Source organism: Coregonus clupeaformis, chromosome 20, assembly GCF_020615455.1.
Source record: "Coregonus clupeaformis isolate EN_2021a chromosome 20, ASM2061545v1, whole genome shotgun sequence".
Taxonomy (NCBI): domain Eukaryota; kingdom Metazoa; phylum Chordata; class Actinopteri; order Salmoniformes; family Salmonidae; genus Coregonus; species Coregonus clupeaformis.
In genome coordinates, this window is record NC_059211.1 from 61,505,749 (window position 1) to 61,527,893 (window position 22,145).

The following is a 22,145-nucleotide window of genomic DNA, read 5'->3' on the forward strand; positions in this document are numbered from 1 at the left end:
TGTCACCTCTCCTCTCTGTCACCCCTCCTCTCTGTTACCTCTCCTCTCTGTCTCTCCCTCCTCTCTGTCAACTCTCTACTCTGTCTCTCCCTCCTCTCTGTCACCCCTCCTCTCTGTCACCCCTCCTCTCTGTCACCCTTCCTCTCTGTCACCTCTCCTCTCTGTCACCCCTCCTCTCTGTCACCCCTCCTCTCTGTCACCCCTCCTCTCTGTCACCCCTCCTCTCTGTTACCTCTCCTCTCTGTCACCCCTCCTCTCTGTCACCTCTCCTCTCTGTCACCCCTCCTCTCTGTCTCTCCCTCCTCTATGTCACCCCTCCTCTCTGTCACCTCTCCTCTCTGTCACCCCTCCTCTATGTCACCCCTCCTCTCTGTCACCTCTCCTCTCTGTCACCCCTCCTCTCTGTTACCTCTCCTCTCTGTCTCTCCCTCCTCTCTGTCAACTCTCTACTCTGTCTCTCCCTCCTCTCTGTCACCCCTCCTCTCTGTCACCCCTCCTCTCTGTCACCCTTCCTCTCTGTCACCTCTCCTCTCTGTCACCCCTCCTCTCTGTCACCCCTCCTCTCTGTCACCCCTCCTCTCTGTTACCTCTCCTCTCTGTTACCTCTCCTCTCTGTCACCCCTCCTCTCTGTCACCTCTCCTCTCTGTCACCCCTCCTCTCTGTCTCTCCCTCCTCTATGTCACCCCTCCTCTCTGTCACCTCTCCTCTCTGTCACCCCTCCTCTCTGTCACCTCTCCTCTCTGTCACCCCTCCTCTCTGTCACCTCTCCTCTCTGTCACCCCTCCTCTCTGTCACCTCTCTACTCTGTCACCCCTCCTCTCTGTTACCTCTCCTCTCTGTTACCTCTCCTCTCTGTCACCTCTCCTCTCTGTCACCCCTCCTCTCTGTCACCTCTCCTCTCTGTCACCCCTCCTCTCTGTCACCTCTCCTCTCTGTCACCCCTCCTCTCTGTCACCTCTCTACTCTGTCACCCCTCCTCTCTGTCACCTCCTCCTCTCTCTCCCTCCTCTGTCTCCCCCTCCTCTCTGTCTCCTCTCCTCTATGTCTCTCCCTCTTCTGTCTCCCCATCCTCTCTGTCTCTCCCTCCTCTCTGTCTCCCTTCCTCTCTGTCTCCCCCTCCTCTCTGTCACCTCTCCTCTCTGTCACCCCTCCTCTCTGTCACCTCTCCTCTCTGTCACCCCTCCTCTCTGTCACCTCTCTACTCTGTCACCCCTCCTCTCTGTTACCTCTCCTCTCTGTTACCTCTCCTCTCTGTCACCTCTCCTCTCTGTCACCCCTCCTCTCTGTCACCTCTCCTCTCTGTCACCCCTCCTCTCTGTCACCTCTCCTCTCTGTCACCCCTCCTCTCTGTCACCTCTCTACTCTGTCACCCCTCCTCTCTGTCACCTCCTCCTCTCTCTCCCTCCTCTGTCTCCCCCTCCTCTCTGTCTCCTCTCCTCTATGTCTCTCCCTCTTCTGTCTCCCCATCCTCTCTGTCTCTCCCTCCTCTCTGTCTCCCTTCCTCTCCTTCTCCCCCTCCTCTCTGTCTCTCCCTCCTCTCTGTCTCCCCTCCTCTCTGTCACCCCTCCTCTATGTTACCCCCCTCTCTGTCACCCCTCCTCTCTGTCTCTCCCTCCTCTGTCTCTCCCTCCTCTGTCTCCCCATCCTCTCTGTCTCCCCTCCTCTCTGTCTCCCCCTCCTCTCTGTCCCCCTCTCCTCCCTGTCTCCCCCTCCTCTCTGTCACCCCTCCAGGTCAATGAATGCGTATCTGATAGTGTACCTGTGCATCCTGATCAGCAAGGCTCTGATCAACACAGTGATGAAGTATGTGTGGCAGGCTGACCCAGACAGAGATGAGCCCTTCTACAACCAGAAGACTGACATAGAGAGGCAACGCCATATAGTAGGTTATAAAACTACAATACCCACAATTCAGCATTCTGGGTGTAATTTTTATGCAATAGCTGATGTGTTTTTCACCTCTCACTTTCTCTCTCTCTCTCTCTCTGTCACCACTGACTCTCTCTCTCCCTCATCTCCCCTCTCTCCCTCCTCCTACCTCCGTCCTCTCTCTCTCTCTCTCTCTCTCTCTCTCTCTCTCTCTCTCTCTCTCTCCAGTTGATCCGGGCGTTCACAGACTTCCTGGCCTTCATGGTGTTGTTTAATTACATCATTCCCGTGTCCATGTACGTTACCGTGGAGATGCAGAAGTTCCTGGGGTCCTACTTCATCATGTGGGATGATGAGATGTTTGACGAGGAGCTGGGAGAGAGGGCTCAGGTTAACACATCTGACCTCAATGAAGAACTGGGACAGGTAGGCTATACACATAGTACACACACACACACACAGGCATGGAAGCACACACACACACACACACCACACACACTCACCACTCTTACCTGAATGTGTGTGTTTTCCAGGTGGAGTACGTGTTTACAGACAAGACAGGCACCCTGACAGAGAACAACATGGAGTTTATAGAGTGCTGTGTGGACGGCTATGTTTACATCCCTGATGCCATCTGCAACGGACAGGTCATGCCAGGGGCAACAAGCATGGACATGATTGACTCCTCACCTGGACCAGGGGGCAAGGTGAGACAGAGAGCCTCACTGTCACTTGATGTACTGTACGAGTATGTACAGGACAAGTTACCCCTCCCTAACCACTGATACAGGGTCAGATATTGTTTCATCCCCCTTTAAGACCAGCTGGATACTACAGGCTTTTACCTGGATGTCCTGGGTGAACCCTAAGCCTATAAAGACCAGCTGGATACTAGAGGCTTTTACCTGGATGTCCTGGGTGAACCCTAACCCTATCCCTATGAAGACCAGCTGGATACTAGCAGCCTTTACCTAGATGTCCTGGGTGAACCCTAACCCTATCCTTATGAAGACGAGCTGGATACTAGCAGCTTTTACCTGGATGTCCTGGGTGAACCCTAACCCTATCCCTATGAAGACCAGCTGGATACTAGTGGCTTTTACCTGGATGTCCTGGGTGAACCCTAAGCCTATAAAGACCAGCTGGATACTAGCAGCTTTTACCTGGATGTCCTGGGTGAACCCTAACCCTATCCCTATGAAGACCAGCTGGATACTAGCAGCCTTTACCTAGATGTCCTGGGTGAACCCTAACCCTATCCTTATGAAGACGAGCTGGATACTAGCAGCTTTTACCTGGATGTCCTGGGTGAACCCTAACCCTATCCCTATGAAGACCAGCTGGATACTAGTGGCTTTTACCTGGATGTCCTGGGTGAACCCTAAGCCTATAAAGACCAGCTGGATACTAGCAGCTTTACCTGGATGTCCTGGGTGAACCCTAACCCTATCCCTATGAAGACCAGCTGGATACTAGCAGCCTTTACCTAGATGTCCTGGGTGAACCCTAACCCTATCCTTATGAAGACGAGCTGGATACTAGCAGATTTTACTTGGATGTCCTGGGTGAACCCTAACCCTATCCCTATGAAGACCAGCTGGATACTAGAGGCTTTTACCTGGATGTCCTGGGTGAACCCTAACCCTATCCCTATGAAGACCAGCTGGATACTAGAGGCTTTTACCTGGATGTCCTGGGTGAACCCTAACCCTATCCTTATGAAGACGAGCTGGATACTAGCAGCTTTTACCTGGATGTCCTGGGTGAACCCTAACCCTATCCCTATGAAGACCAGCTGGATACTAGAGGCTTTTACCTGGATGTCCTGGGTGAACCCTAACCCTATCCCTATGAAGACCAGCTGGATACTAGCAGCCTTTACCTAGATGTCCTGGGTGAACCCTAACCCTATCCTTATGAAGACGAGCTGGATACTAGCAGGTTTTACCTGGATGTCCTGGGTGAACCCTAACCCTATCCCTATGAAGACCAGCATGAAGACCAGCTGGATACTAGCAGCTTTTACCTGGATGTCCTGGGTGAATCCTAACCCTATCCCTATGAAGACCAGCTGGATACTAGCAGCCTTTACCTAGATGTCCTGGGTGAACCCTAACCCTATCCTTATGAAGACGAGCTGGATACTAGCAGGTTTTACCTGGATGTCCTGGGTGAACCCTAACCCTATCCCTATGAAGACCAGCATGAAGACCAGCTGGATACTAGCAGGTTTTACCTGGATGTCCTGGGTGAACCCTAACCCTATCCCTATGAAGACCAGCATGAAGACCAGCTGGATACTAGCGGCTTTTACCTGGATGTCCTGGATGAACCCTAACCCTATCCTTATGAAGACCAGCTGGATACTAGCAGCTTTTACCTAGATGTCCTGGGTGAACCCTAACCCTATCCTTATGAAGACCAGCTGGATACTAGCAGCTTTTACCTGGATGTCCTGGGTGAACCCTAACCCTATCCTTATGAAGACCAGCTGGATACTAGCAGCTTTTACCTGGATGTCCTGGGTGAACCCTAACCCTATCCTTATGAAGACCAGCTGGATACTAGCAGCTTTTACCTGGATGTCCTGGGTGAACCCTAACCCTATCCTTATGAAGACCAGCTGGATACTAGCAGCTTTTACCTGGATGTCCTGGGTGAACCCTAACCCTATCCCTATGAAGACCAGCTGGATACTAGCAGCTTTTACCTGGATGTCCTGGGTGAACCCTAAACTCAGAGTGACACTGATACTCTCTCTAAGGATGACACATTAAGCCACCCAGGGATCCAGTGTCTCACACACACACACACACACACACACTGCTGTGTGCCAGGACTAGAGAGGGCCGCTTCACTCCGGTGACCAGCCTGTGCCATTCCTTTGTCTTCTGTGTGTCTGTGTGTGTCTGTGTGTGTCTGTGTGTGTCTGTGTGTACGAGGACTAAGAAGCATGACTTTCAGGAAATGTGGATTGTGTTTTACTATGGATCCTAATGATGTATTCAAACGTATGTTTCCTGTATTCGTGTGTTTATACGTATGTATGTGTGTGTTGTGTGACGTGTTCTCTGTGCTTGGCATGCCAGGAGACTGAGGAGTTGTTCTTCCGGGCGTTGTGTCTGTGCCACACGGTACAGGTGAAGGAGGAGGTGACAGTGGATGGCATCAAGATGGGTATCCATCAGAACAAGGCCACCTCCTTCTACATATCATCCTCACCTGATGAGGTGGCTCTGGTGGAGGGCATGAAGAGGTGATTGGCATGACACACACTCACACACTCAATCACATGTTTTACATTTTAGTCATTTAGCAGACGCTCTTATCCAGAGCGACTTACAGTTAGTGAGTGCATACATTATTTAATTTTTTTCATACTGGCCCCCCGTGGGAATCGAACCCACAACCCTGGCGTTGCAAACGCCATGCTCTACCAACTGAGCTACATCCCTGCCAGCCATTCCCTCCCCTACCCTGGACGACGCTGGGCCAATTGTGCGCCGCCCCATGGGTCTCCCGGTCTCGGCCGGCTACGACAGAGCCTGGATCACCCAGTCACTCACTCACTCACACACTCACACACTCAATCACCCAATCACCGACTCACTCACTCACTCACTCACTCACTCAATCACCCACTCACTCACACACTCAATCACCCAAACACCCACTCACTCACTCAATCATTCACTCACACACTCACTCACTGACTCATGCACACACATGCAACAGGCAGAAAGTCTTTCCTACTCCCAGGCATTTCAAATGAACTAGATAGATAGATAATATACAGTGTATTCGGAAAGTATTCAGACCTCTTCCCTTTATCCACATTTTGTTATGTTACAGCTTTATTTTAAAACGGATACAATTTTAAAAAATCATCATCAATCTACACACAATACCCCATAATGACAAAGCAAAAAGTCTTTTTTTTTGTGATTGCAAATTTATAAAAAAATAAAAATAGAACTGACAGTAATGGTACGTTCCTCTTTCCCCCAGGCTTGGCTTCACCTATCTGCGGCTGAAGGACAGTCACATGGAGATTCTGAATAGGGAGGATGAGGTCGAGAGGTCAGTGTGTGTCCATTACTCCAGCCATGGCCTGTGGGCATCAGTTTATCTTACTGACTGTGTGTGTGTGTGTGTGTGTGTGTGTGTGTGTGTGTGTGTGTGTGTGTGTGTGTGTGTGTGTGTGTGTGTGTGTGTGTGTGTGTGTGTGTGTGTGTGCGTGGTCAGTAACCCAACCCCTCTCTCTCTCTCTTGCATCCAGGTTTGAGCTGCTGGAGGTATTGACCTTTGACTCAGTGAGGAGGAGAATGAGTGTTATCGTCAGGTCCACCACAGGTACTGTACTATAGTACAATTACTACCATTATAATACTAGAACATAGAAACTACAGGTACTGTACTATAGTACAATTACTACCAGTATAATACTAGAACATAGAAACTACAGGTACTGTACTATAGTACAATTACTACCAGTATAATACTAGAACATAGAAACTACAGGTACTGTACTATAGTACAATTACTACCAGTATAATACTACAACATAGAAACTACAGGTACTGTACTATAGTACAATTACTACCAGTATAATACTACAACATAGAAACTACAGGTACTGTACTATAGTACAATTACTACCAGTATAATACTAGAACATAGAAACTACAGGTACTGTACTATAGTACAATTACTACCATTATAATACTAGAACATAGAAACTACAGGTACTGTACTATAGTACAATTACTACCAGTATAATACTAGAACATAGAAACTACAGGTACTGTACTATAGTACAATTACTACCATTATAATACTAGAACATAGAAACTACAGGTACTGTACTATAGTACAATTACTACCAGTATAATACTAGAACATAGAAACTACAGGTACTGTACTATAGTACAATTACTACCATTATAATACTAGAACATAGAAACTACAGGTACTGTACTATAGTACAATTACTACCATTATAATACTAGAACATAGAAACTACAGGTAGTGTACTATAGTACAATTACTACCAGTATAATACTAGAACATAGAAACTACAGGTACTGTACTATAGTACAATTACTACCATTATAATACTAGAACATAGAAACTACAGGTACTGTACTATAGTACAATTACTACCATTATAATACTAGAACATAGAAACTACAGGTACTGTACTATAGTACAATTACTACCATTATAATACTAGAACATAGAAACTACAGGTACTGTACTATAGTACAATTACTACCAGTATAATACTACAACATAGAAACTACAGGTACTGTACTATAGTACAATTACTACCATTATAATACTAGAACATAGAAACTACAGGTACTGTACTATAGTACAATTACTACCAGTATAATACTAGAACATAGAAACTACAGGTACTGTACTATAGTACAATTACTACCAGTATAATACTAGAACATACAGTGAGGGAATTTTTTTGAGCAGTGTATTTGATCCCCTGCTGATTTTGTACGTTTGCCCACTGACAAAGACATGATCAGTCTATAATTTTAATGGTAGGTTCATTTGAACAGTGAGAGACAGAAAAACAACAACCACATCCAGAAAAACATGTCAAAAATGTTATAAATTGATTTGCATTTTAATGAGGGAAATAAGTATTTGACCCCTCTGCAAAACATGATGTTTCTTGTAGTTGGCCACCAGGTTTGCACACATCTCAGGAGGGATTTTGTTCCACTCCTCTTTGCAGATCTTCTCCAAGTTATTAAGGTTTCGAGGCTGACGTTTGGCAACTCGAACCTTCAGCTCCCTCCACAGATTTTCTATGGGATTAAGGTCTGGAGACTGGCTGGGCCACTCCAGGACCTTAATGTGCTTCTTCTTGAGCCACTCCTTTGTTGCCGTGGCCGTGTGTTTTGGGTCATTGTCATGCTGGAATACCCATCCACGACCCATTTTCAATGCCCTGGCTGAGGGAAGGAGGTTCTCACCCAAGATTTGACAGTACATGGCCCCGTCCATCGTCCCTTTGATGCGGTGAAGTTGTCCTGTCCCCTTAGAATTGTCCTGTCCCCTCCATGTTTGACGGTGGGGATGGTGTTCTTGGGGTCATAGACAGCATTCCTCCTCCTCCAAACACGGCGAGTTGAGTTGATGCCAAAGAGCTCGATTTTGGTCTCATCTGACCACAACACCTTCACCCAGTTCTCCTCTGAATCATTCAGATGTTCATGGGCAAACTACTTCAGACGGCCCTGTATATGTGCTTTCTTGAGCAGGGGGACCTTGCGGGCGCTGCAGGATTTCAGTCCTTCACGGCATAGTGTGTTACCAATTGTTTTCTTGGTGACTATGGTCCCAGCTGCCTTGAGATCATTGACAAGATCCTCCTGTGTAGTTCTCGGCTGATTCCTCACCGTTCTCATGATCATTGCAACTCCACGAGGTGAGATCTTGCATGGAGCCCCAGGCAGAGGGAGATTGACAGTTATTTTGTGTTTCTTCCATTTGCGAACAATCACACCAACTGTTGTCACCTTCTCACCAAGCTGCTTGGCGATGGTCTTGTAGCCCATTCCAGCCTTGTGTAGGTCTACAATCTTGTCCCTGACATCCTTGGAGAGCTCTTTGGTCTTGGCCATGGTGGAGAGTTTGGAATCTGATTGATTGATTGCTTCTGTGGACAGGTGTCTTTTATACAGGTAACAAGCTGAGATTAGGAGCACTCAGCTCGTTACCTGTATAAAAGACACCTGGGAGCCAGAAATCTTTCTGATTGAGAGGGGGTCAAATACTTATTTCCCTCATTAAAATGCAAATCAATTTATAACATTTTTGACATGCGTTTTTCTGGATTTTGTTGTTGTTATTCTGTCTCTCAATGTTCAAATAAACCTACCATTAAAATTATAGACTGATCATTTCTTTGTCAATGGGCAAACGTACAAAATCAGCTGGGGATCAAATACTTTTTTCCCTCACTGTAGAAACTAGAGGTATCTGTATCTGAATGGGAGTGGCTGGTGCTTTTTATAGAGGAGTGCAGTCATTACTACGGCAACCCGGTCATTATTCTGTAAGCCTGTATGTGTGTCTGTGTGTGTGTGTACTGTATGCTAATAGAGAGGGTCGTATGTGGGCGAGGGGGTCAACAGGCAGATGGCATACTAATGACGGTAGAGTCAGTCTCACTGATGAACAGTTCTAGTGTTGTCTGCCACAGACTGCTGCAACCTAATGATGCTTCTCTCTACTAATGAGGAACCTGTTTTAACTGTGTGTGTGTGTGGGTGTGTGTGTGTGGGTGTGTGTTTGTGTGTCCACAGGGGAGTACTACCTGTTCTGTAAAGGGGCCGACTCATCCATCTTCCCCAGGGTGATCTCTGGCAAGGTGGAGCAGGTCAAAGCCAGAGTGGAGCACAACGCTGTGGTAAGGACAGACACACACAAACACACACACACACACACACACACACACATACACCCACTGAAGCCATTATCAGACACTAGAGGCCGTTGTCCTAAAGTATCTCCAAAATCAGACTTTCAGAGTTTCTGACCTCAAATGCATTTTTGACTTTCATGTTTGCTTTGTTTGAGGTGTATATTGTCATATGGCTGTATGGTAGACCCTGCTAAATGCTAACTGATTATTGTGTCCTTTTGAGTCCTGATAGTGTCCTTACTTAAGATGTTGGCCACCAAATGTTCCAAGACAGTTGTATATGGAATGTAACTGAGAATTTGATTGACTGTCATTATGGAGTGTTTGGTGCCAACGTGGAGGGTAGTCTACTGATCCCTGTGTATCCATGGCTCTGGCCCAATCTCTCCAACGCTACACTGACAGAATCAGGACAGGCTGGTTGCCATAATTCTGGATGCAGTTTGGGTTGCCGTTGGCAGCGGCGCCGACCCGTTTCTTTTGACTGTCATGGAGAATGCGTTTCCCTGGTTACGTTACAATGGGATGGCCAGCGGTGATGCTGGTGTGAACCAGACTGGCACTGAGAGAATGTCAGAACTGACGTGTCATTGTGTGTGTGTGTGTGTGTGCGCACATCTGCGTGCACGTACGCATGTTTGTGTGTGTGCGTGTGTTTGTTTATGTGAAAGGTCAAGGTCATAAGTCTACTGCCACAGACTAAACTGGTATGGGAACTCTGCCCAGTGGGACATCCTTCGATGCCAGTCTGTGCAAACTGCAGCTTTTTGTAACCCACTGCTCTGTCAGTTATGTCATTGACTGTTTTTAGCTGGGAAAAAAGCAAACAGAACAGTGGAATAAAAATGTTTATCGGATTGGCAATTGCAACATCAAAGTGTCCAGTAATCATATCAAAGCATAACTTATTTGCCTCTCATAACATAATTATCTCTCTCGCTCTCTCTTCAGGAGGGCTTACGGACACTGTGCGTGGCGTACAGGAAGTTGAGCGTGGCTCAGTACGAGGAGACATGTCACCTGCTGAACAGCGCCAAGCTAGCCCTGCAGGACCGAGACAGGAAGCTGGCCGAGGCCTATGACATCATTGAGAAGGACTTCATACTGCTGGGGGCCACCGCCGTGGAGGACAGGTAACGTTCTGGAACCACAGCGTAGAATCACAGAATCATCACTGTCTATTCTACCCATTCTATTGATATTTTCTGGGGTCCACTGCTGTAGAGGACAGGTACAGATCTAGAATCACAGTGTAGAATCACAGGATCATAGAATCTGCATAGTCTTTTCTACCCAATTCTATTTCTATATTCTGGGGGCCACCGCTGTTGAGGACAGGTACCGATCTAGAATCACAACGTAGAATCAGAACCACTATCTTGTGGATTTTAGATCTATTGTTTCTACTAATTCTATTTCTATATTCTGGACAGAAGAGAGTTATATTACAGGCAACTCTTTTTAGAGCTAACAATGTATGGGGCTAGAGAGACAGGGAGTAGAGTAGTGACAGTAGAGTATTCAACTGAAACTCAACCCCACTCTCCAAGCCCTAGTTTGCCTAGTTAATTAATGACAATAGGACTCACTGACCCGGTCTAGGACGTTAGCTATTGAACTAATCACATTGTTGAGCAAAAGCGCTGAGCATTCCTGTAGTGATGTTGGCTATTGAACTAATCACATTGTTGAGCAATAGGGCTGAGCATTCCTGTAGTGATGGCACTTGTTCTTTCCCAAAGCAGCCTGTAAACCAGTAATATTAGTTAGCTGCAGGACTGCAGTCTCTCAGGCTAACATTAACCTCAACAGGAACAGTAGCGGCAGTAGTCAGTCAGTCAATATGTTGTGTCTGTCAGGCTCCAGTGCAGCCAGCTAATGAGCAGATAACCACATTAGAGTTCCACTGTTATTGATCTCTGCCAGACATCCATAGCAGCTGATGAAGTGGGGTCTCTTACTGCCGTTCTGTCTGTCTGTCAGCACAGACGTCATGCTAAAACATCAGCGGTTTTACTCTGGTATCAGGTCTGCTTCTGCCCCATTAAAGAGAGTCAGTCACAGCCCATCACTGTTCCTTTCTCTCACTCACTTCTCTATCTGTCTATCTGTGTGCTAGTGTGTGTGAGTTAGTGTGAGTTAGTGTGTGTGAGTGTGTGTGCTAGTGTGTGTTAGCGTGTGTGAGTGGTGTGCTAGCGTGTGTGTGTCATGTTTTCCTCTATCTTTGTGTGTGCATGTTGATGCGTGCACGTGTGTGTGTGTGTGCATGTGTGTATGCGTCTTTCTGTCTGTCTGTCCCTCTGTCCGTCTGTCCGTCCGTCCCTCCGTCTGTGTGTTTGTCTGTGACTCCTGGGCTGTGGTAGTAATTCGCTGGTTGGCAGGCAGCAGGCAGCACTGTAGGGAGCTGTGAATCCTAACTGCACTGCGGCTTCATTATGGACTTCACTGCTCTGTGACGTTGGACTGCTGCTGCAACAAACCAACTCCCCAAACCCACTCCAGGTCAACACAGCACTCCAAAGCCAATTTACTGTACCAGTGGAGGATGCTGAGGGGAGGACTGCTCATAATATTGGCTGGAACGGAGCCAATGGAATGGCATCAAATACATGGAAACCATGTGTTTGGTGTATTTGCTACCATTCCACTGATTCCACTCCAGCCATTACCACGAGCCCGTCCTCCCCAATTAAGGTGCCACCAGCCTCCTGTGTACTGTACTTAACTACATTTAGATAGTGAGTGATACTTTGACAGTGTAAAGCAGCACTACTGTTGTCAAAATGTAGTGTATCTTACTGGAGATAGTTGTTGTAGCACTTTTATTATAAACTGTTTGTGCATCTTGTGTCTGCACCATTCCATTCCATTCTAATCTAAACCTGAACAAATCATATCTGCTTTGTATGGATGTGGTAGAATTAGAGATTTAGAATGCAGCGTTTGGTCTGATGACCATGTACAGTGTGGTCCTCTGTAGCTCAGCTGGTAGAGCACGGCGCTTGTAACGCTAAGGTAGTGGGTTCGATCCCCGGGACCACCCATACACAAAAAAAAAAATGTATGCACGCATGACTGTAAGTCGCTTTGGATAAAAGCGTCTGCTAAATGGCATATTTATTTATTTATTTATTTTACAGTGTTGCTCCATTGACTGCAGATGACCATGTACAGTGTTGCTCCATTGACTGCAGATGACCATGTACAGTGTTGCTCCATTGACTGCAGATGACCATGTACAGCGTTGCTCCATTGACTGCTGATGACCATGTACAGTGTTGCTGCATTGACTGCTGATGACCATGTACAGCGTTGCTCCATTGACTGCTGATGACCATGTACAGCGTTGCTCCATTGACTGCTGATGACCATGTACAGCGTTGCTCCATTGACTGCTGATGACCATGTACAGCGTTGCTCCATTGACTGCTGATGACTTTATATTGCCTGTTCTCCAGGCTCCAGGACAAGGCAGCAGACACCATCGAGTCTCTCCAGAAGGCTGGGATGAAGGTGTGGGTCCTGACCGGGGATAAGATGGAGACAGCGGCGGCTACTTGTTACGCTAGCAAGCTGTTCCGCCGGTCCACACAGATACTGGAGCTGACCACCAAACGCACCGAGGAGCAGAGTCTACATGACGCTCTGTTTGACCTGAGAAAAACTGTACTCAGACAGCATGGTAGCATGACCAGAGACACCTTCTCAGGGTGGGTGCCGGCAACCCAACACACATACACACGTGCACCTGGATGTATTTAACTATACTTGTGGGGACCAGAAATTCCTCACAAGAATAGTAAACTTACAGAACTTTTACTAAATGGGGACATTTTGTTAGTCTAGGGGGTTTAGGGTTAAGGTAGAATTAGGGTTAGAATTAGGTTTAGGGGTAGGGTTAGGTTTAGGGTTAAGGTTAGGGTTTGGGGTTAAGGTAGAATTAGGGTTAGAATTAGGTTTAGAGTTAGGGTTAGGTTTAAGGATTAGGGAAAATAGGATTTTGAATGGTTATAAATGGTGTGTCCCCACAAGGTTAGTTAAAGACTGTGTGTATTAGCATGTGTGTCTCTGTGTGTGTGTCCCCAGTCTGTCTGCTGACTGTGTGGACTACGGTCTGATCATCGATGGGGCCACCCTGTCTGCGGTGCTGAAGCCAAGTCAGGAGGACTCCAGTCAGGGGAACTACAAGGAGATCTTCCTGGAGATCTGCAGGAACTGCAGTGCTGTGCTCTGCTGCCGGATGGCGCCCCTCCAGAAAGCACAGGTAGCCTAACAGGCCTTGTTATTTCAAACGACACGTTTCCACACCTGTTTCCGACCAACATGACTTTCGAGTCATGTGATCCGTCATGGCTAGGTTAACTGAAGGATGCACTGACACAGTCTGATGGAGTGTTGAGCTGGTTGATGTTTTACCTCTCTACTGGACTCCACCACCTCCCTCCCTCCCCTCCCTCTCCCGCCTCTGGTCTCTGGTCACCAATTAGTGCCACTCCAGACTATTGCCCCTCTCTCCCTCTCTCTATCCGTCTCTCCACTTCGCTATTTCTCTCCGACCCAGTATCTTTTTGTCTCTCTCTCCCTCTCTTCTCTCGCTCTTTCTCTCACATTAGACCCCACCTGTCATAGGATACATTTTTGGGGACTGAGGAGTTACAGTATATTATATTGAGCATATGTCTGACATGACTGTTACTATCTCTTACTGAGGAGTTCTATTGAGCTCTGTCTGACATGACTGTTACTATCTCTTACTGAGGAGTTCTATTGAGCTCTGTCTGACATGACTGCTACTATCTCTTACTGAGGAGTTCTATTGAGCTCTGTCTGACATGACTGCTACTATCTCTTACTGAGGAGTTCTATTGAGCTCTGTCTGACATGACTGTTACTATCTCTTACTGAGGAGTTCTATTGAGCTCTGTCTGACATGACTGTTACTATCTCTTACTGAGGAGTTCTATTGAGCTCTGTCTGACATGACTGTTGCTATCTCTTACTGAGGAGTTCTATTGAGCTCTGTCTGACATGACTGTTACTATCTCTTACTGAGGAGTTCTATTGAGCTCTGTCTGACATGACTGTCACTATCTCTTACTGCACAATACCACTCTTCCCTCTAGTTCTCCTCCGCTGTGCTAGGAGGGAGAGGGATATGGGCTGTGATGTAATATGGCGTGACCTTCACCCAGGAAGTCTTACTACTATATGTATCCTCTCTGTCACGTTAATACACAAGAGTGGTTAGGTTCATATAACAACGTCTGTGGGTTTGGCTCTAACTCTCTTTACAAAGATTGTTTTAAACAAAGACATATCTTCTTGATGAATTATACAGATTTAAAAACTGTTATCTCGCTGATCCTGAAATGTTGTGTTGCCAGATTGTGAAGCTGATCAAAGCGTCTCCAGAACACCCCATCACGCTAGCCATTGGAGACGGAGCTAATGATGTTAGCATGATCCTGGAGGCTCACGTGGGCATCGGTTAGTATTACCCTGTTCACTGTAAATGGACCTCTCTTCAATAAAGTTAATTGAATTCGAATACGATTTAGAATGCCTAGGCTTTTGGTTGATTTTATATATATATTTGAATATAGTTTTGATATTTTTTTATTCATGTATATGACTCACCTAACAAATGGTAAAAGCGCTCAGTCCTGTCCTCCCCCAAGGCATCATGGGTAAAGAGGGTCGCCAGGCGGCGCGGAACAGTGACTACGCCATCCCAAAGTTCAAACACCTGAAGAAGATGCTGCTGGTTCACGGACATTACTACTACATCCGCATCTCAGAGCTCGTCCAGTACTTCTTCTACAAAGTGAGTGTTTTCTCAGTAAATGTAACATGCTATGGGGAATACACAGGCTACTGATGATTAAGCATTAAAACGTTGTTCTTTTCTTTTTCCTCAGAACGTCGCCTTCATCTTCCCTCAGTTCCTCTACCAGTTCTTCTGTGGCTTCTCCCAACAGGTACATAAAAGATGTGCCCAAAATTCTAGTACTTTAAACTATGACTTTGTGGAGAAGTTGTCATTGTTTTTCTCTGGTTAAGAATGCATGATAAATTACTAAGATATAAATATAGTTTAAAATGACTGATCTTGGCTGTTCTCTCCATCCTGTCTCCCTCCAGCCGCTGTATGACACAGCCTATCTGACGCTGTACAACATCAGCTTCACCTCTCTGCCCATCCTGCTCTTCAGCCTCATCGAGCAGCACATCAACATGGACATCCTCAAGAAAGACCCCTCCCTCTACAGGTAGGTGTTACCCACAAACTGCATGTCCCAGGATGCAATAGTGGGATGTGATACATCTCTGTAGGGTTCAGAGAGAGAGAGAGACTCTCAGATCATCTCACATTGGGAATGTTCCTCAGTTGATCTCTTCCACAGCGTTTTCTCAGAACATACTGAGGTAGATTCTTGGAAAATCCTATCAGCTCTTGGCAAACTGCGACTTTGTCTCTCTCCCCATATGAACGCTGTTACTAAACAACAGCCGAATCCGCATTCTCAAGATGTTATAAGGCGTTACAAGATGCTATAATAGAATCACGTAGACTCACTTGTTTGTGAATCCATATATATAAAGCTCACATTGCTCAGTGGTGTTGCCGGTACATGTTTTTGTTTGCTTTTCCTCTCTCTGCCTGGTGACAATCAATACTCAATTTTCCTGCTAGCTACCTGTGGGTAATTGTGTGGAAAACTTAGACTTTAACAACGCAGCAGGCAGAAAGGCATGTCACTGGCGTCAGGTCATTCCTCCATGCCTAGATTTGTCAGCCAACTGTTAAATCAATGCTGCCTTGCTCACGGTTGTGGTGGAGGAATGCTGTTTTAGCTCGAGAGAGTAATAGAAAGTGTGATTGATGTTAGCTTGGAATTCTTCTGGTTAAAGGGACAATTCACCCCAAAATCTAAATGTGTCAGACATTAGTATGAATTGAAAGAAATCTACAGATGAATGGAAAAACATAGAACCATCTAATTCAATCCCCAAATACATAGTATAATAGACTAATGTAATGCAAGCAGTATGCTCAGGTGTCTGGTCATCAGATAACATGGATCTCTTGTGTGTCCTCTCTATAGGGACATAGCTAAGAACTCCCTCCTATATTTACTGTATATAATGTGTACTGTAATGTTTCCTCTCTATATGGACAAAGCTAAGAACTCCCTCCTATATTTACTGTATATAATGTGTACTGTAATGTGTCCTCTCTATAGGGACATAGCTAAGAACTCCCTCCTATATTTACTGTATATAATGTGTACTGTAATGTTTCCTCTCTATAGGGACATAGCTAAGAACTCCCTCCTATATTTACTGTATATAATGTGTACTGTAATGTTTCCTCTCTATAGGGACATAGCTAAGAACTCCCTCCTATATTTACTGTATATAATGTGTACTGTAATGTGTCCTCTCTATAGGGACATAGCTAAGAACTCCCTCCTATATTTACTGTATATAATGTGTACTGTAATGTTTCCTCTCTATAGGGACATAGCTAAGAACTCCCTCCTATATTTACTGTATATAATGTGTACTGTAATGTGTCCTCTCTATAGGGACATAGCTAAGAACTCTCTCCTGCGTTGGCCCATCTTCATCTACTGGACCTTCCTGGGGGTGTTCGACGCCGTCGTCTTCTTCTTTGGTGCTTACTTCCTGTTCAACAACAGCACCTTCACCAGCAACGGACAGGTAAAGACACCGTCGCCGTGGCTACCTGTAGTGCTGCGTTAAAGAGTATATGTTGGTGTGAAGTATATAGTGATCGTCTGTTCATACTGCACTTCTCCAAGCCTATGTCAAGTGTTTATTTTACTGCCATGAAGGAGTGTCCGGTGATGTGGAGTGGATGATTGTCACTGTGGGTTATGAGTGAGTTCACTGGTCACACACAGGTTGGATCGATGTTGTTTCCATGTTTTGTCAACGTGGAAAACGTAATTGTCATCAATGTACATACTTTTCATCTAGTTTTGACCCAGCTTTTACCGACAATTCAACATGGACCTTTGAGTTCATTTGACATTGAATTCATGTTAGTGAACAACATTCTAAAACTTCAGTCAGGACAGCTGATGTCTGTGGCCAGTGGAAAGTGTGGTGATTTTAGGTAAATGGGTGACATAAGATCTCCTGGACTGCAGATTCACCTGTGATCCTTTGCATAACAGCATGACCGGCTCTCCCATCCATATCTACGAAAGGAGAGCATGTTGAGTCTGCAGACATCTTTCTCTGTGCCGTTTATCGTTTTTTATTTCTTAATTTATGTTACTTTAACCTTTTGGATTGCTTTGATTTGCCTGTTTTTGCTTTATTTCCTTTGAACATCAGATTTTTTAGTTTTAGTTTTCCGGCCTCCAGTTCTTTCTTTTATTTTCTTCTTCTTCCTCCTCCTCTTCTTCCTCCTCTTACCTTTATGTTGCTTGTTCTTTATGCTTCTCTTCCTCTCCTCAGCTAATGACAACCAACACACAGATGGTAAGCCTGTCCCTATCTGTCTGTCACCCTGCTTTAGTTTTAGTTGGACTGTTTCCCCGCCCCCCTCCTCCTCCACTGCCAGTCGCATTGCGTAACCAAACCGCCCGTCATCACATCATCCAGCAGGTATCCCCTCATATCCAACCCCTACTGCCTGCTATAGGCCAATGAGCTGTAGGTATATCAGTGTAGTAGTAGTAAACCCATCCTCCAACCCCACTCATGTCTCCTTGTCTCATTGTGTAGCTGCCGTAGTCCAGACTTCGTCATGTTGTTTGTGTGTCCAGTACAACAGTGGTTTCTGCTAGTACACATCTACCATGGATGGTGGTAGAGAACCGCTCATATAGAGTCTTTAGGTCAGGGTTTTGTTTCCGCCCAACATTAACACAGAGCTGGGCTGGAACAAAAGCCTGCACATGCTGCGACCCTCCAGGACCAGGATTGGCTACCCCTGCTCTAAGATGTCATCTCCTGTCAGACTGCAAGGCAAAAGACTGTGAGACGGTCAGGCAGCAGTACATTAGAGCTTAGGGTTAACACAGTTCCAACCATACACTATAGACTAGAGTATGTGACAAAGGAAATGAATGGCCAAGGTACAGTTGAAGTCGGAAGTTTACATACACTTAGGTTGGAGTCATTAAAACTCGTTTTTCAACCACTCCACAAATTTATTGTTAACAAACTATAGTTTTGGCAAGTCGGTTAGGACATCTACTTTGTGCATGACACAAGTAATTTTTCCAACAATTGTTTACAGACAGATTATTTCACTTATAATTAACTGTATCACAATTCCAGTGGGTCAGAAGTTTACATTGACGTTGACTGTGCCTTTAAACAGCTTGGAAAATTCCAGAAAATGATGTCATGGCTTTAGAAGCTTCTGCTAGGCTAATTAACATCATTTGAGTCAATTGGAGGTGTACCTGTGGATGTATTTCAAGGCCTACCTTCAAACTCAGTGCCTCTTTGCTTGACATCATGGGAAAATCAAAAGAAATCAGCCAAGACTTCAGAAAAAAATGTGTAGACCTCCACAAGTCTGGTTCATCCTTCGGAGCAATTTCCAAACGCCTGAAGGTACCACGTTCATCTGTACAAACAATAGTACGCAAGTATAAACACCATGGGACCACGCAGCCGTCATAACGTTCAGGAAGGAGACGTGTTCTGTCTCCTAGAGATGAACGTACTTTGGTGCGAAAAGTGAAAATCAATCCCAGAACAACAGCAAAGGACCTTGTGAAGATGCTGGAGAAAACAGGTCCAAAAGTATCTATATCCACAGTAAAACGAGTCCTATATTGACATAACCTGAAAGGCCGCTCGGCAAGGAAGAAGCCACTGCTCCAAAACCGCCATAAAAAAGCCAGACTACAGTTTGCAACTGCACATGGGGACAAAGATCGTACTTTTTGGAGAAATGTCCTCTGGTCTGATGAAACAAAAATAGAACTGTTTGGCCATAATGACCATCGTTATGTTTGGAGGAAAAAGGGGGATGCTGGCAAGCCGAAGAACACCATCCCAACTGCGAAGCACGGGGGTGGCAGCATCATGCTGTGGGGGTGCTTTGCTGCAGGAGAGACTGGTGCACTTCACAAAATAGATGGCATCATGAGGAAGGAAAATTATGTGGATATATTGAAGCAACATCTCAAGACATCAGTCAGGAAGTTAAAGCTTGGTCGCAAATGGGTCTTCCAAATGGACAATGACCCCAAGCATACTTCCAAAGTTGTGGCAAAATGGCTTAAGGACAACAAAGTCAAGGTATTGGAGTGGCCATCACAAAGCCCTGACCTCAATCCTATAGAAAATGTGTGGGCAGAACTGAAAAAGCGTGTGCGAGCAAGGAGGCCTACAAACCAGACTCAGTTACACCAGCTCTGTCAGGAGGAATGGGCCAAAATTCACCCAACTTATTGTGGGAAGCTTGTGGAAGGCTACCCAAAACGTTTGACCCAAGTTAAACAATTTAAAGGCAATGCTACCAAATACTAATTGAGTGTATGTAAACTTCTGACCCACTGGGAATGAGATGAAAGAAATAAAAGCTGAAATAAATAATTCTCTCTACTATTATTACATAGACATTTCACATTCTTAAAATAAAGTGGTGATCCTAACTGACCTAAGACAGGGAATCTTTACTAGGATTAAATGTCAGGAATTGTGAAAAACTGAGTTTAAATGTATTTGGCTAAGGTGTATGTAAACTTCCGACTTCAACTGTACATTTGACGAATATTGTTGTATAGGACATGTCAGGTTGGATATTTCATAGTTATGCAATTTGAAACAAAATGACCGTCTGTGGAGCTTGACTTCTATCTCTAACTTATTGTCTTGGTGGTATATTTGGCAGAAAAATAAAATAAAGAAAACAGAAAAAGAGGAAGTTAAAACAACGCAGACAGAAGGAGTCTGTTTTCAACGTTCTCTTCAATCAGTGAATTTAATTTGCCCGTGCAGTAGTTTTAAAGACACGGCTCATTTTGACACCGTTAAAGAGATGGTTCACCCTCAAAGTCAAAGTTTGCCAGCTGTATTCATACAATGGGGTGAATTGTCCCTTTAAGCACCCTTGAGGAAAGCAGGTGGGTTAATGTATTGGCTGGTATCTTCATGTTGTTGACCCTCATCACCGTTGGTTTGGGTATTAGCATTCCATCAACATCACAAGCTATTTGAACTCACAGAACATGTTTTATTTTTTACAATATTTTTTTATAGACACATTTAGGTAATTTCAGGTTATTCTGTACTTTAAATACAGAATTGTTTTAATAAAAGCAGCTTGAAAATAGTTTAATATCCATTTTCCATCTCTGCACTGGTTTCACTTCATATAACTGTATGAAAAAAACATCTGTGGAAAATACAACTAAACTGTGTGATTTTGTATTGATTAATCCTGGATAATTGCTCACTTTTAAAAGCTAAACACGGCCACTAAAATATGTAGTAATGCAAAGGAAATGAGTTAGTCCAGGCTGACTGTAATTACAGTAGCATACTGTCCTCCTCTGAAATGGCTGTAGGTCTAATAGTATGTGTGATTTCTCTCTGTAATACCTTCCTCTCCACAGATGTTTGGTAACTGGACGTTTGGGACTCTGGTCTTCACTGTGCTGGTGTTCACAGTCACGTTAAAGGTACAGTAACATCCTACCCATCACCCCCTCTAAGGCACTACTTTATGCTAAATGTTAAAGGGACTCGTTATTAGAGTGAATTCTACTGCTTTGATATAAATACCAGTTGATGGTCTCTCTCTCTCTCTCTCTCTCTCTCTCTCTCTCTCTCTCTCTCTCTCTCTCTCTTTCTCTCTGTCTCTCCCTCTCTCTCTCTTTCTGTCTCTCTCTCTTTCTTTCTCTCTCTCTTTCTTTCTCTCTCTCTCTCTCTCTCTCTCTCTGTCTCTCTCTCTGTCTCTCTCTCTCTCTCTCTCTCTCTCTCTCTCTCTCTGTCTCTCTCTCTCTCTCTGTCTCTCTCTCTCTCTGTCTCTCTCTCTCTGTCTCTCTCTCTCTCTGTCTCTCTCTCTCTGTCTCTCTCTCTCTCTCTCTCTCTCTCTCTGTCTCTCTCTCTCTCTCTCTCTCTCTCTCTCTCTCTCTCTCTCTCTCTCTCTCTCTCTCTCTCTCTCTCTCTCTCTCTCTCTCTCTCTGTCTCTCTCTGTCTCTGTCTCTGTCTCTCTCTCTCTCTCTCTCTCTGTCTCTCTCTGTCTCTCCATCTCACAGCTGGCCCTGGACACACACTACTGGACGTGGATCAACCACTTTGTCATCTGGGGCTCTCTGCTTTTCTTCGTCATCTTCTCTCTGCTATGGGGAGGCATCATTTGGTCTGTATTAGTCTGTTCTATTGTTTTCTATTCTCCAAGCTACCATCGTTTTTGCATATGTTATGAACATAGATATAGGCAAAATAGATCCTGTCCTCTCTATGTCCCTACCAGAGGTTGTGCTATGTGTTTATGCAGAAGTTATAGATGTATAATACATAGATCCTCTCTCCTCTCCCCAGGCCCTTCCTGAACTACCAGAGGATGTACTATGTGTTTATTCAGATGTTGTCCAGCGGTCCGGCCTGGCTCAGCATCATCCTGCTCATCGTCACCAGTTTGCTGCCTGACGTGGTCAAGAAGGTCGTCTGCAGGGCCCTGTGGCCCACCACCACAGAACGCATCCAGGTGGGCGAGCGCACACACACACACATTATGCACAGAAGTGCACACGCACACACACCACACACACACACACATTATGAACAGACGCATGCACAGACGTGCACACATGCTTACATTTG

General features: G+C 45.3%; 1 protein-coding gene across 9 annotated transcripts in view; it reads left to right on the forward strand.

The window, feature by feature from the left end:
• Positions 1 to 22,145, forward strand: part of atp11a (ATPase phospholipid transporting 11A) — a 75,622-nt gene that overhangs the window by 46,718 nt on the left and 6,759 nt on the right. For 7 of the 9 annotated variants that reach the window (XR_006657132.1, XM_045205638.1, XM_045205640.1 and 4 more), the window contains exons 10-28: positions 1,733 to 1,883; positions 2,099 to 2,296; positions 2,404 to 2,577; positions 4,960 to 5,126; positions 5,879 to 5,950; positions 6,150 to 6,223; positions 9,202 to 9,305; positions 10,272 to 10,453; positions 12,779 to 13,030; positions 13,407 to 13,584; positions 14,705 to 14,807; positions 14,999 to 15,144; positions 15,239 to 15,298; positions 15,462 to 15,589; positions 16,910 to 17,045; positions 17,811 to 17,834; positions 20,933 to 20,998; positions 21,578 to 21,681; positions 21,864 to 22,029. Coding sequence is in view for 8 of the 9 variants with exons in the window: in XM_045205638.1 (XP_045061573.1) it covers positions 1,733 to 1,883; positions 2,099 to 2,296; positions 2,404 to 2,577; positions 4,960 to 5,126; positions 5,879 to 5,950; positions 6,150 to 6,223; positions 9,202 to 9,305; positions 10,272 to 10,453; positions 12,779 to 13,030; positions 13,407 to 13,584; positions 14,705 to 14,807; positions 14,999 to 15,144; positions 15,239 to 15,298; positions 15,462 to 15,589; positions 16,910 to 17,045; positions 17,811 to 17,834; positions 20,933 to 20,998; positions 21,578 to 21,681; positions 21,864 to 22,029 (2,485 nt within the window). In the remaining variant the exon portion in view is untranslated. The remainder of the gene's footprint in view (positions 1 to 1,732; positions 1,884 to 2,098; positions 2,297 to 2,403; positions 2,578 to 4,959; positions 5,127 to 5,878; positions 5,951 to 6,149; positions 6,224 to 9,201; positions 9,306 to 10,271; positions 10,454 to 12,778; positions 13,031 to 13,406; positions 13,585 to 14,704; positions 14,808 to 14,998; positions 15,145 to 15,238; positions 15,299 to 15,461; positions 15,590 to 16,909; positions 17,046 to 17,810; positions 17,835 to 20,932; positions 20,999 to 21,577; positions 21,682 to 21,863; positions 22,030 to 22,145) is intronic. The other 2 variants (XM_045205639.1, XM_045205645.1) reach the window with 1 other exon arrangement.